Genomic DNA, 15436 nt, shown 5'->3' with positions numbered 1-15436 from the left:
CTAGTGGGAAGCAGCCACACAGCACGGGGAGCTCAGCTCGGTGCTTTGTGACCACCTAGAGGGGTGGGTTAGGGAGGGTGAGAGGGAGATGCAAGAGGGAGGAGATATGGGGATATATGTATATATATAGCTGATTCACTTTGTTATAAAGCAGAAACTAACACACCATTGTAAAGCAATTATACTCCATTAAAGATGTTAAAAAAACTTTTTAAAAGAAAAAAAATAAAGACTCTCTTTGAAAAGATAATAAAGAAATAAATCTTGTGTAGGTGCTTGCAAGATTCAGGCAAATTTTGTCACTACAAGTAATGGAAAGTATCAAGGATGGGGAAAAAAGAAACTGGTAAAAGTCTTTTAATATGAGGAATATGCTATCTTCGTAACCTAGGGCTTCAATAATAATGTTCCACAAACTGAGTGAATTAAACAACAGAAATGTATTGTCTCACAGTTCTGGAGCCTGGAAGTCTGAGCTGAAGTTGTTGGCAGGGCCATGCTCCCTCTGAGGGCTCTAGGGAAGGGTCTGTTCCAGGTCTCTCCTGGTTTCTGGTAGTTCCTTGGCTTGTGGCAGCTTAACTCCAGTCTCCACATGGCATCTCCCTGGCATGTCTCTACGTCCAAATATCCCCTTTGTATAATGACACCAGTCAAATTGGTTTAGGGGCCCAACCTAGTCCAGTATGACTTCATCTTAATTAATTATATCTGCAAGAACCATGTTTCTAAATATGACAATCTCATATTCTGAGATACTGAGAGTTAAGGCTTCAGCATATGAATTTTTGAAGGGACACATTTTACTGCATAACAAATGGGGTTAAGATTTTCAACTCACCCCTTGACTTTCCAAAGGTGTCTTTGGTCAGAGGTCTAAAAAGACCAAGTGAGAGCAGCACTTTCTAGCTGCTTTCTTGAGTCTGCACAGTCAGCAGAGCCTTTTGCAGGATGAGTGTCAATCTCTCATGGATTTTACTGGATTATAAAAAGCTGATGGGGCTTCCCTGGTGGCGCAGTGGTTGAGAATCTGCCTGCTAATGCAGGGGACACGGGTTCGAGCCCTGGTCTGGGAAGATCCCACATGCCGCAGAGCAGCTAGGCCCGTGAGCCACAACTACTGAGCCTGCGCGTCTGGAGCCTGTGCTCTGTAACAAAAAGAGGCCACGATAGTGAAAGGCCTGCGCACTGCGATGAAGAGTGGCCCCCGCTTGCCGCAACTAGAGAAAGCCCTTGCACAGAAATGAAGACCCAACACAGCCATAAATAAATAAATAAATTAATTAATTAATTTAAGAAAAAAAGCTGATGGTTAAGGATCAGTTTGTACTTGTGCAGGGATGGCATCCAAACTTATTTTTATTTTTTTCTATTTTTTAATGTGTGTTTTTATTTGCTAATTGGTTGGTTGATTTGGTTGTTTCTGTTTTGTTTTTCCAGCAAAAAGTTCTCAAGAGAAGCAAATGAAAAAGATTTCTACATTAAAGTGACAAAATTTTAAGTGGATTTCATGAGATGACTGGTGAGGAAAATAAAAATATGAAGAAAAAAAATGGGAGTTTTCCTTTATCTTTACATACTAGCAAGAAAATATACTGGAACATGAATCTCATTTACAATCATGGCATTAATTTGCAATTAAACATATGATTTCTTGGAACATGTAATTCCATGATCAGAAAAATGGTACCCACATAGAACGTTAGGAAACATTTTTTCCTCTTCTATTCCTGAAGGAGTTGGTGTAAAATGGGTAATATGTCTTCCTTAAATATTTGGTAAAATTTCCAGTGAAGATACCTGTAGTTTTCTTTGTGGGAGAATGTTTAACTATAAATTTATTTTATGTAATAGATATAGGACTATTTAGTTTATCTTTTTCTTCATTAATAGTTTCTCTCCTTATCATGGATTCTATTTTCCTATAACTTTACTTACCTAATTTTTGATGGATGCCAAACATTGTTTCTTAACTTCTTGGGTGCTAGATAGTTTTTATTCCTAAAAATATTATTGAGTTGTTTGGGTTATGCCAAAGTGACTTGAAAACACTGATCTTTTTGGGTCTGGGGGAAATCCTGTGGAGTGTCTACCAGGCAGCTCTTTGGACTCATCCACAGGCTATCAATACTGGAGGGGCTGAAGAACCATGGGCAAAAGGACTGTCTGGAGTTATCTCCTGGCTTGCTCACCAAATATGTAAGAAAACCAGGTTTGTTTGCCCATCGAACAGCAAGCCAAACACTGAGTCACTGACATTTGCAACAGAGAAAGTGTTATTTGTGAGGTAGCCAAGTGAGGGCACAGGAGAATAAATCTCAGATATGCATCTCCAAAGGCCAGAGGCTTGAGATATTTATGATATAAAGAAGCAGAGTGGTCTCAGGCATTTGGAAAGGTGATTGGAGATTGGGGAAAGATGAAGTAACTCATTTCTGTGCAGGTCCAGCTTTAGGGTCAGTGGGCTCAGCTAGTCTTAGCCAGGTGTATTGGGCAGGAGCTGACTCCAAATTTTTGGAAAACAACTTAAGCCCCCATTACTATAGTGACTCATACATCAGAAGTATTATCTATAGGGGTGGTTAGAAGTCTGATGATAAATTATGTAGGGTTCATGAAGTTTGGAGGGTTTGCAGTTAGAGAAAGGGGAAAAAATACAAATGAAGTAGGCTTAATCAGTAAAGGCAGGTTACAAGCAAAGGGTTTTCTAAGAAACTGTTCCCTTATCTGCTGCTCTGTTAGATGCATTCAATGATTTCTGTTAAACACCAGCTTCCATTAATCCTATGGAGCATGGTTTCATAATTTCTCCCTCTTCATCATCTTTTTCTCTCTTGCTACCAAACTTTATGTGTTTCTCTGCTTCCTGTTCATTTCCCTTTTGTCTTATTCTTTATTTTTTCTTTTTAAAAATTTTAATTATGGAACTTAATTATCTACAGAAAACAGTTTTTAAAAGACACATATATACACCATATATACCAAAATTAAACATATATGACTAGTTTGCTGTGGTACAGAGCTTCCCTTAAAAAAGGAGAAGGGTTCTGATCCTGAAGAAGATAGAGTAAGCATACTGAATCTGTTCTCTTTTGACTAAATGCACCATGAAAGAACTCATGGGGTAACTATTTTAGACTGTGAAAGTATATATAGTAATATATTAACATGTCTAAAAAATAATAGCACAAAGTAGATGGGGGAGGAAATAGAGCTCTATAGGAGTAAAGTTTCCATATATTATGGAATTCAGTGAGTATAAATATGAAGTAGGTTCTGATAGCTTATGCTGTGTATTATAAGCTCTAGAGCAACTACTGAGAAACCACTGAGAAAAAAAAGAGTTTAAAATACCTAAATGAATTAAATGATACACTAGAAAATATTTACTTTAAAGGTGGTATTAAAAGAGGACCAGAGGCATAAAATAGTCATGAGACAGAAAGAAAAATAAGATCAAAATAATTGATGTGATTCCAACTGTATCAATAATAATATTTACAATCTAATTAAAAGCAGAGACAGGCTGGATGAAAAACAAAAATATCCAACTACATATTGGGAAATATACTTTAGACCTGATACCAATAGACTGAAAGTAAAAGGATAGAAAAAGAAATACCATTCAGACAGCAACTGCAAGATAGCTGGTGTGACTATATAAATATCATAAAAAATAGACTTTAGGACAACAACTGTTACTAAAGCAAAATCTGCACATTTTAGGATGATAAATAGGTCAATTAATCAAGAAGATATAGAATTATAAATGTGCATAAATGTAACAACAGAACCCTAAAATAGATGAAGCAAAAACTGACAGAACTGAAGGTAGAAATAGAAAATTCAACAATAATAGTTGGAAATATCAATATCCTGCTAAACATAATGGATAGAAACTTTGTTAGAAGGTCAGGAAGTGTAAAGAAGACTTGAACAATGCTATAAATAAACAAGACCTAACAAATATAGAACACTTCACCTAAAACATCACAATACATATTCTTCTCAAGAACTCATGGAACATTCTCCAGAATAGACCATAAGTTAGTCCATCAAACAAGCCTTTATACACAGTAAAGGATGGAAATAATGCAAAATATGTTCTTTGACCACAATAGAATTAAATTAGAAAACAACAATATAAAATTTGAGAAATGTACAAATACGAGGAAATTAAGTTATACACTTCTACCTAACCATTAGTTAAAGAAGAAATCACATGGAAAATTAGAGAACTTTTCAAGATGAATGAACAGGAAAACATAACATACCAAAACTTATAGGATGCACTAAAGCAATGTTTAGGGGAAAAGACATGGAAAAAAATGACTATATTAAAGAAAAAGAGCGCAAATCAGCAATCTAACCTTCAATATTTGAACTTGAAAAAGAAGAGAAAACTAAATCCAAAGAAAGCAGAAGGAAGGTAATAATATTAGTACAAAGATAAAAAAGAGAGAGATAATAGAAAAACAATGGAGAACAACAAATGAAACCAAATTTATTCTTTGAAAAGGTGAACAAAATAGGGTGAATAAACTTTAAGTACCTTAACCAGGAAAAGAATTAGAAGAGACTCAAGTTTCTAAAATCATAAATAAAAGAGAGCAGATTGGCAATCCTGTGAACAACTGAATGCCAAGAAATAAGATAATTTGATGAAATGGACAAATTCCTAGAAGGGCAAAATTTACCAAAACTGACTCAAAGAAGGAATAGAAAATCTGAATAAGGCTATAAAAATTAAAGATCTTAAGTTACTAATTTTAAAACTTCCTACAAAGAGAAGCTCAGTCTAATTTACCTTCACTGGTGAACTCTACCAAACATTTAAAAGGAATTAACATGAATCCTTAACAAACTCTTTTAGAAAATAGGTGAGAAGTGAGCAAAAGAAAGGGAGTTCACCCTGGTAAACGGCGTATATGCCTTTTCATTTTGTTGATTATTTCCTTTGCTTTTTGAAGCTTTTGAGTTTTATGTAGTCCACTTTTCTATTTTTGACCTTGTTGCCTGTGATTTTCATGCCAAATCCAAGAAATCATTGCCACCAACAATGTCAAAGAAGTTTTTCCCTAGCTTTTTCTCTGAGGAGTTTTAGAGTTCCAAGTCAGTGTTTACATCTTGCTTAAAAGTGGAATATTATTTGTCCATAAAAAAGAAGCAAATCCTGCCATTGGGACAACATGGATAAGCATACAGACATTATTATAAGTGAAATAATCCAGTTACAGAATGACAAATATGGCATGATTCCACTTATATGAGGTTTTTAAAATAGTCAAAGTCATAGAAGCAGAGAGTAGAATGAATGGTAGTTGTCAGGGGCTGGGGGGAGAGAGAAGTTGGAAATTGTTTTCCAATGGGTATGAAGTTTTTTTATTCATGATGAATAAGGCTATAGTTAACAATATGGTATTGTGCATTTTATAATATGTTAAAGGGATGGATCTTACGTTGTGTTCAATAAAAAAAGACTACAAAGGAACAGAAGGGAATTCTTCCAGATGATCAATATGGTTAGTACCTTAGTTTAGTGATGGTATCATAAGTGTATGCATATGCACAATCTCAACAAAATGTGAATTATTTGGTATATCAATTATACCCCAATAAAACTAAAAAGGAGCAAATACAAAGAACCTACAGAAATTCTCACCCTAAATGGTGAAAGGCTGATTTCTTCACCATAAATTCAGGGAAAATATAATGATGTCAGCTATCATCATGTATATTCAACAAAATATTAAAAGTTCTAGTGAGGGTAATTAGAGAAGACAAATAAATAAAAGATAACCATATTTGAAAAGAAAAAGCAAAACTATCTTTATCTGTAGATGACATAACTTTGCATGTAGAAATTCCCAAGGATCCACTAAATATCTGTTAGAAGTAATAAATGAGTTTATGAACTTTGCAAAATACAAAATAAATTGCAAAAATCAATTGTATTTCTTTACACTAGCAATAGACAATCCAAAAACAAATCTTATAAAAATCAATTTACAATAGTATCACAGAGAATAAAATACACAGAAAAAGTTAATAGAAGTGCAAGAATTGCCCAGTGTAAACCAAAAAAACAGTGTTCTGAGAAAATAAAGAAGATCTACATAAATGGAAAGATAGCTCATATTCTTGTATTGGGAGGCTTAGTGTTGTCAGTAAACCAATACCCCCAAGTTGACCTATAGTTTCAACAAAATTTCTATCCAAATTTCAACTGGCTTACTTTTGGGTGGAAATTGACATTAATGTCAATTATATCATTAATTGTCAATTTATAATATCATTGTCATTAATATTGATATGGACTCAAGGACCCAGATTGCCAAAACAATATTGGAAAAGAAAAATAAACTTAGAGGACTTTCACTTTACAATTTCAAAGGTTAATGCAAAGCTATAGTACAGTGTGATTCAGGCATTAGGATAGACTTTTACATAAAGGAATAAAATTGAGAGCACAGAAATAAACCCTGAAGTTATGGTCAATTGATTTTTAACAAAGGGGACCAGAAAATTTAGTGGGAGAAAGGAAGTCTTCAAGAAATAATGCTTGGAGAAATAGATATACACACACAAAAAGTTTCAGGACCTCTATCTTATACCATAAACAAACAAACAAACAAGTCTCAAAATGAATCATAGACTTAAATATAAGAACTAAAACCATTAATTTTCAGAAGAGAACATAAGAGCAAATATTCACAATTTTGGTTAGACAATGATTTCTTAAATGTGACACAAAAGAACAAATGGTAAAAGAGATTGACATCAGAAAGACAGCAGGATAGGAGGTCCCAGCCCTCCTCTCCCACAGTAACACCAGTTTAACAACTGTCCATGGATGAAAATTCCTTTATGAGATACCTGGAATCCAGGTGAGAGGGTTCATCAACGTGGTACAGCACAGAAATGAGAAAAGACCTGTTTGAAAGGGTGAACAGAAAAGTTCCACTTTCCTCCTGTCACTCTCCTCCCAACAAGTCACGGAGCAGCACTGAGAAAGATCCCCTTGGCCCACAAGTTCTTTCACTGGCGAAAGAGAAAGAAAGACTGTCTGTGGATTGTAGCATCAGGCCACAACCATGGATGTCACCAGGCAGCCTGCCCAGGGTCTCTGACAACTGGACTGTACAGAGTCTCTGGCCAAGCTGTCTGGTGTAGACATTTCCCTGCCTAAGCCAGTCGGTAAAGACTGGAAAGGGTGACTGCTTCTTCAAGTGGGCAGACAGAAATGCAAGGCTGCAAGGACCATGAAGACTTGGGGGAATATGATACAACCAAGGAAACAAAATGCAGCTGCACTAATTGACCCTAAAGAAATGGATACCTATGAACTGCCTGACAAAGAACTCAAAATAATCATTTCAGAGAAGTTCAGGTAGCTCTTTAAGTTGCAATGAAATGATGCTAAGCAGCAATATGAAAGAATAAGAAAGTGCAAATCTCACTGGTAAAGGTAAAGGGAAATATATAGACAAATAATGATGTAATACTGAACCAGTGATATGTAAATTACCTTTTAGCACTGACATAAAAGTTAAATACAAAAGTATTAATAATTATGACCATAAAAGTTTGTTTTATAGCTAACAGCCATAAAAAGGGAAACCAACAGTAACACAATCATAGTAGGGGATTTTAACACCCCATTTTCACCAATGGACACATCACCCAAAATGAAAATAAATAAGGAAACACAAGCTTTAAATGATACCTTAAACAAGATGGACTTAATTGATATTTATAGGACATTCCATGCAAAAAAATCAGAATACACTTTCTTCTCAAGTGCTCATGAAATATTCTCCAGGATAGATCATATCTTGGGTCACAAATCAAGCCTTGGTAAATTTAAGAAAATTGAAATCATATCAAGTATCTTTTCCAACCATAACGCTATGAGACTAGATATCAATTGCAGGAAAAAATCTGTAAAAAATACAAACACATGGAGGCTAAACAGTACACCACTAAATAACCAAGAGATCACTGAAGAAATCAAAGAGGAAATAAAAAATACCTAGAAACAAATGACAATAAAACACGATGACCCAAAACCTATGGGATGCAGCAAAAGCAGTTTTAAGAGGGAAGTTTATAACAACACAATCCTACCTCAAGAAACAAGAAACATCTCAAATAAACAACCTAACATAACACCATAAGCAATTAGAGAAAGAAGAACAAATAAACCCCAAAGTTAGCAGAAGGAAAGAAATCATAAAGATCAGATCAGAAATAAATGAAAAAGAAATGAAGGAAACGATAACAAAGATCAATAAAACTAAAAGCTGGTTCTTTGAGAAGATAAACAAAATTGATAAACCATTAGCCAGACTCATCAAGAAAAAAAGGGAGAAGTCTCAAATCAATAGAATTAGAAATGAAAAAGGAGAAGTAACTACTGACACTGCAGAAATACAAAGGATCATGAGAGACTACTACAAGCAAATATATGCCCATAAAATGGACAACCTAGAAGAAATGGATAAATTCTTAGAAAAGCACAACCTTCTGAGACTGAACCAGGAAGAAAAAGAACATATAAACAGACCAACCACAAGCAATGAAATTGAAACTGTGATGAAAAATCTTCAAAAAAGTCCAGGAGCAGATGGCTTCACAGGTGAATTCTATCAAACATTTAGAGAAGAGCGAACACCCATCCTTCGCAAACTCTTCCAAAATATAGCAGAGGGAGGAACACTCCCAAACTCATTCTACAAGGCCACCATTACCCTGATACCAGAACCAGACAAAGATGTCACAAAGAAAGAAAACTACAGGCCTATATCACTGATGAATGTAGATGCAAAAATCCTCAACCAAATACCAGCAAACATAATCCAACAACACATTAAAAGGATCATACACGATGATCAAGAGGGGTTTATCCCAGGAATGCAAGGATTCTTCAATATACGCAAATCAATCAATGTGACACACCATATTAACAAATTGAAGGAGAAAAACCATATGATCATCTCAATAGATGCAGAAAAAGCTTTTGACAAAATTCAACACCCATTTATGATAAAAACCTTCCAGAAAGCAGACATAGAGGGAACTTACCGAAACATAATAAACGACATATATGACAAACCCACAGGAAACATGTTTCTCAATGGTGAAAAACTGAAACAATTTCCACTAAGATCAGGAACGAGGCAAGGTTGTTCACTCTCACCACTATTATTCAACATAGTTTTGGAAGTTTCAGCCACAGCAAACAGAGAAGAAAAAGGAAATAAAAGGAATCCAAATCGGAAAAGAAGAAGTAAAGCTGTCACTGTTTGCACATGACATGATACTATACATAGAGAATCCTAAAGATGCTATCAGAAAACCACTAGAGCTAATCAATGAATTTGGTAAAGTAGCAGGATACGAAATTAATGCACAGAAATCTCTTGCATTCCTATACACTAATGATGAAAAATGTGAAAGAGAAAGTAAGGAAACACTCCCATTTACCATTGCAACAATAAGAATAAAATACCTAGGAATAAACCTACCTAAGGAGACAAAGACCTGTATGCATAAAACTGTAAGACGCTGATGAAAGAAATTAAAGATGATACAAACAGATGGAGAGATAGACCATGTTCTTGGATTGGAAAATCAAAATTATGAAAATGACTATACTACCCAAAGCAATCTACAGATTCAGTGCAATCCCTATCAAACTACCAATGACATTTTTCATAGGGCTAGAACAAAAAATTTCACAATTTGTATGGAAACACAAAAGACCCCGAATAGCTAAAGCAATGTTGACAGAGAAAAACGGAGCTGGAGGAATCAGGCTCCCTGTCTTCAGACTGTACTACAAAGCTACAGTAATCAAGACATTATGGTATTGGCACAAAAACAGAAATATAGTTCTTTGGAACAGGACAGAAAGTCCAGAGATAAACTCACACACATATGGTCACCTTATCCTTGATAAAGGAGGCAAGAATATACAATGGAGAAGAGACAATATCTTCAATAAGTGGTGCTGGGAAAACGGGACAGCTACATGTAAAAGAATGAAATTAGACCATTTCCTAACACCATACACAAAAATAAACTCAAAATGGATTAAAGACCTAAATGTAAGGCCAGACACCATAAAACTCTTAGAGGAAAACATAGACCGAACACTGTATGACATAAATCACAGCAAGATTCTTTTTGACCCACCTCCTAGAGAAATGGAAATAAATACAAAAATAAACAAGTGGGACCTAATGAAACTCAAAAGCCTTTGCATAGCAAAGGAAACCATAAACAAGACAAAAAGGTAACCCTCAGAATGGGAGAAAATATTTGCAAATGAAGCAACTGACAAAGGATTAATTTCCAAAATTCACAAGGAGCTCATGCAGCTCAATAACAAAAAAACAAACAACCCAATCCAAAAATGGGCTGAAGACCTAAATAGACATTTCTCCAGAGAAGATATACAGTTTGCCAACAAACACATGAAAGAATGCTCAACATCACTAATCATTAGAGAAATGCAAATCAAAACTACAATGAGGTATCACCTCACAGTGGTCAGAATGGCCATCACAAAAAATCTAGAAACAATAAATGCTGGAGAGGGTGTGGAGAAAAGGGAACCCTCTTGCACTGTTGGTGGGAATGTAAATTGATACAGCCACTATGGAGAACAGTATGGAGGTTCCTTAAAAAACTAAAAATAGGACTACCATATGACCCAGCAATCCCACTACTGGGCATATACCCTGAGAAATCCATAATTTGAAAAGAGTACCACAATGTTCACTGTAGTTCTATTTACAATAGCCAAGGCATGGAAGCAACTTAAGTGTCCATCAGCAGATGAATGGGTAAAGAAGATATAGCACATATATACAACGGAATATTACTTAGCTATAAAAAGAAACAAAATTGAGTTATTTTTAGTGAGGTAGATGGACCTAGAGTCTGTTATACAGAGTGAAGTAAGTCAGAAAGAGAAAAACAAATACCATATGCTAACACATATATATGGAATCTAAAAAAAAAAAAAATCATTCTGAAGAACCTAGGGGCAGGATAGGAATAAAGACACAGACGTAGAGAATGGACTTGAGGACACGGGGAGGGGGGAGGGTAAGCTGGGACAAAGTGAGAGAGTGGAAAGGACGTATATACACTACCAAATGTAAAATAGATAACTAGTGGGAAGCAGCCGCATAGCACAGGGAGATCAGCTCGGTGCTTTGTGACCACCTAGAGGGGTGGATTAGGGAGGATGGGAGGGAGACGCAAGAGGGGGGATATATGGGGATATATGTATATGTATAACTGATTCACTTTGTTATAAAACAGAAACTAACACACATTGAAATCAATTATACTGCAATAAAGATGTTAAAAAAATAAAGTGAAATATAATAAAAAATTTGTTTTATAAATACAGAATAAGAAATGTAAATTCTGACACAAATAGCATATACCATGTGTGTTTTGTGGCAAGTAAAATTGTAGAGTTTTTGCATGCAATCGAAGTTAGTTGTTATCAGATTAAAATAGACTGTCCAAACTATAAAAAGCTTTATGCAAGAATATGGTAACCAGAAAGGAAACACTGACAGTAGATACAAAATGATAAAGAGGAAAGTATCAAAGTATATTACCACACACACAAAAAGACATTCTCATTGATTTGTTCCAAAGTTCAATTCATTCCTTTGATCTCATTGAAACCCTTCAATATTACAAGGGGGCAAAATTAGGGTTCATATCCATGTTTGCTTAGTGGAGACATACAGTGCCTAGACCACATGAGAAACTTCTGTAAGGCAAGGTTGCGCTGAAAACTGAGGTCTTCTCAAGGGGCCTCCCAAGAAAGATGCCCTTGGAAGATGCTGTCCTCAACCAAAAGACATATTCTTCTATATCAATGGGATCAGAGCTGTCCCAAATTTTGGGGAGACAAGAAAATAGGACATAGACAGAAGAATTCTGTGGTATGAGATAAGCTTTCTCTAATCACCAGGGCCCTGAAGTACAAACAGGGAGTGAAGTATTCCAACTTAAACAGAAAACAAAATAAACTTCTTATGAACCCACTTTCTCCTTCAGCTACTGCCCTATTCTCTGATTTCTTTCTTTCCCATTTATATTTTTACCCATTCCTATAACATATTCAACCCCACCAAATTTCTTAAGATCCTAATGTTTTCCATATTTTCACATCCAAATGGTTATTTGTGGTAGCTGGTAAATTCCTCTTCCTAGAAACTTTTTTTGGCCACCAAACCCTACTCTGTTTTTGTTTTACTAACTCATTGCAGGCTTCTCTTTCTCATTCTCCTGTGCTGACTCTTCCAACACTGGAGTGCTGAAGGGCTCAGGTCCTGAATATTTTCTCTTCTTTATGTGTACCCACTCTCTTCATCTCTTTACTGATGGCTCCTAAATTTACATCTCCAGCATAGCCTCTCCTGTAAACCCCAGGTTTTAAAACTTGCTCCACCTTCAAATGACATCCAGAATCTGGCTAACCCTAACTATCTGCACTATAACTTCCCAAGTCTAAGTCGCTCTCATTTCTCATCTGGACTATTGTCCCCTCCTCAATTTCTCCGAATAAATCTTCATGTAAATCTTTTAAAATTTATCATGTGATGTCAAATCTCTGCTCAAATATCTCTTATGGCTTCCAACTCATCCAGAATGAAAGTCAACACTGTTACACTCAAGTCCATGTTAGATTTAGTCCCTCTCTGTCTCTTTTATCTTTCTTGTGTTATCTAACTTTGTTATAGACACACCAGTTTCCTTTATGTCTCAAAAGATACCGGGCATACTCCCACTGCCTTTCTTTTCCCCACAAAATACTTACTTCAAAAATTTTTTAGTTCTTTCAGTTCTCTAGCCAATTGTTACCACATTTGAGAGAATTTCCCTATGCATTCTCCTTACATGTTAATATTTCCTTGTTCTGCTTCATCTTCACACCACTTAGTACTCCCAGCTATATATTTGAATATTGTCTATTTCCTCATTATTCAAATAGAAGAGGTATGTTTTGTTCTGTGTTGTATCACGTTGAAGAATTCTTGGCACATTAAGAGTTTTGGAAACATATTAAGTGACTGTGGAATATTGAATAAAAGGAACATGAGAAAGCCCGAGGTATTGGGATCCAATCATATAACCCACAAAATATCATTTATTTCAATAAGAAGGATTTAATATGGGGAACTAAGTTGCAAATTTTCCAACAAGTGGTGGCAAGACAATTTAGGTCATCAGTAACAAGAAGCTGCTACCACAAGTCTAGACAACACATAGAGGAGTTGGTGCTACCAGAGGAGGTTCAGGTTCCAGAGTCACCCAGAGGAGCCTGGAAGAAATGGACCAGGTGGTGGTTGCTGGAGAAACAGAGGAGATATTGTCACTGGTGAAGTCACTGCTTCCCTTCTCCTTTTGCTCTCCAATCTTTCACCATCACCTCCTACTGCCCGAACCATAGTCCAATTGGCAAGGCCATCTGGAAATGTAGTTTGCAAGGACACCAACCTGGTTATTAAGTTCTATTGGGGTTCAACTCTAGCAAAAGCTGTGATATCCACCTATATTTGTGTTCAGAATGGGATATACTTCCATCACAATCTTTTAAAACAAATCCTCTAACCTCTCTATATGTTATGCTTTCTGCATTGTATAACAGATCCTTTGTTTTCAGAAACACCTATTCTGTTTTATTGGTCAGCTTGTCTCCTCCTGTTCCTATAACTCAGTGTTTCTTTAACTTCAGTAACTCACTTGTTTTATGTATCTTTAAAATCTGGGTGAGAAAGTCACTTACCTTTGTTCTTTTTCAAAATTAGCATAGCTATCAGCAAAACATTTTTATTCCACGTACACTTTTAAACTTGTGAGCACTGAAATTTACATACAGAAGGGTATATTAAAATATAAGTATATTTTAAGAATTATTATAAAGACAACAACTGTTTAACCACCACCCAAATTAGAAAATATACTAGTAAATAAGATGATACACATTTTCTGTACAAAGTAATATTCCTTCTTACCATTTTATTAATAATGACCCTCTAAATGTTTATAGTAATCATTTCAATTCATATCATTTTGTTGTTGTTTATGGTTCCTTTATTAGATAAAATTTACACATGGTCAAATGTACAAATCCTAAGTTAAAATTCAATGTATTTGCATAAATTCATATACTAGTGTCATCTACAATCCTTTCAAAGGGCAGATTAATTCCATCATCCAGAAAGCTCTTTTGTGCTCATTCCTCAGTCAGAATTGTCACATAGCCCTCACTTCTCTTCCAATATATATTTCACTAGGTATTAGGTTTATTATTAACCTATAATTAGAATTACAGGTTAATATTTTTGTATTTGGCTTTTTCTCAGTATATTGTACATGAAATTAATGTATGTTTTGTTTGTATCAATATTTTATTCCTTTTTATTGCTGTGTAGTATTACATAGAACGGACTTGGAAGTATTCCCAAACCACATTATCTGATAAGGGTTTAATACTTAAGGAACTCCTACAACTCAACAGCAAAACCCAAAATACTACTTTAAAAATAGGCAAAGAACCTGAATAGACATTTCCCCAAAGAAGACATACAAATTGCCAGCAGGTATATGGAAACTTGCTCAAATTCACTAACCATCATGGAAATGCAAATCAAAAATACAACAGGAAATCATCTCAACCTCTTAGAATGGCTATGATGGAAAAAAATTTATGTTTTAAGGCAGGATGAGAAAATTTAAGCATAGCATATTCCCTGCCCATATTGAACTCTCCTTAGTAGGCAATGTGCTTCTGCATTATACATTAACCAGACCTCCTGAAAGGAGGGAATGCATGCTTGATTTAACAGGTCATGGTGACCTGCTCCTTGCTTGGTATGTGCAGAACTGGACTATGTATCTTTGGTGAACTTGATGTAAAATGTCAGTGTGTCATTTTGATGTAAAATTCTTTGTCTCAAAAATGTATGTGACTGTGCTTTTGACTTCTAACAAACGGGATAGGCTTCAGAATTTTCTGGAAGGCTTTCTCCTGGGTTATAATGCTCAGCTTGGCTCGAATAAAATTCTTTATTTCTCCCTTTTGATTGAAGATTGATTAATTTTCATCAGCAGCTATCATCTGAAAATGAGAGATAATAAGTTATGTTCAGTAAAGGGGATACTTGTACACTGTTGATGCTGATGTAAATTGGTACAGTCACTACGGAAAACAGTATGAAGGATCCACAAAAAAAAATTCTTTTTAAAAACACCATAAAATCCAGCAATCTTACTTCTTGTCATATATCCAAAGGGAATGAAAACAAGATAATTAAAAGTTACCTGCACTCTCATGTTTATTGCATCATTATTTACAATAGCCAAGATATGGAAGCAACCTAAGTGTCCATCCACAGATGAA

The 15436-nt window shown here is 35.3% G+C and overlaps 1 protein-coding gene and 1 long non-coding RNA gene across 3 annotated transcripts in view; one reads left to right on the top strand and one right to left on the bottom strand.

Annotated features, from left to right (window-relative positions):
* LOC309606696 (solute carrier family 22 member 10-like) overlaps positions 1-15436 on the top strand; it is a 234399-nt gene that overhangs the window by 32606 nt on the left and 186357 nt on the right. The window contains exon 11 of one of the 2 annotated variants that reach the window (XM_082344115.1): positions 1438-11112. In XM_082344115.1, coding sequence (XP_082200241.1) covers positions 1438-1498 — 61 coding nt within the window. In that variant the 3' untranslated portion in view covers positions 1499-11112. Of the gene's footprint in view, positions 1-1437; positions 13915-15436 lie in introns of those variants that run through there. The other variant, XM_082344114.1, reaches the window with a different exon arrangement.
* The window catches only part of LOC309606754, a 308111-nt gene that overhangs the window by 236036 nt on the left and 56639 nt on the right, over positions 1-15436 (bottom strand). The window lies entirely within an intron of this gene.

Source organism: Balaenoptera borealis, assembly GCF_965194805.1.
Source record: "Balaenoptera borealis genome assembly, chromosome: 11".
Taxonomy (NCBI): domain Eukaryota; kingdom Metazoa; phylum Chordata; class Mammalia; order Artiodactyla; family Balaenopteridae; genus Balaenoptera; species Balaenoptera borealis.
The sequence above is the reverse complement of the archived record's forward strand: the minus strand, read 5'-3'. Positions and strand labels throughout refer to the sequence as shown.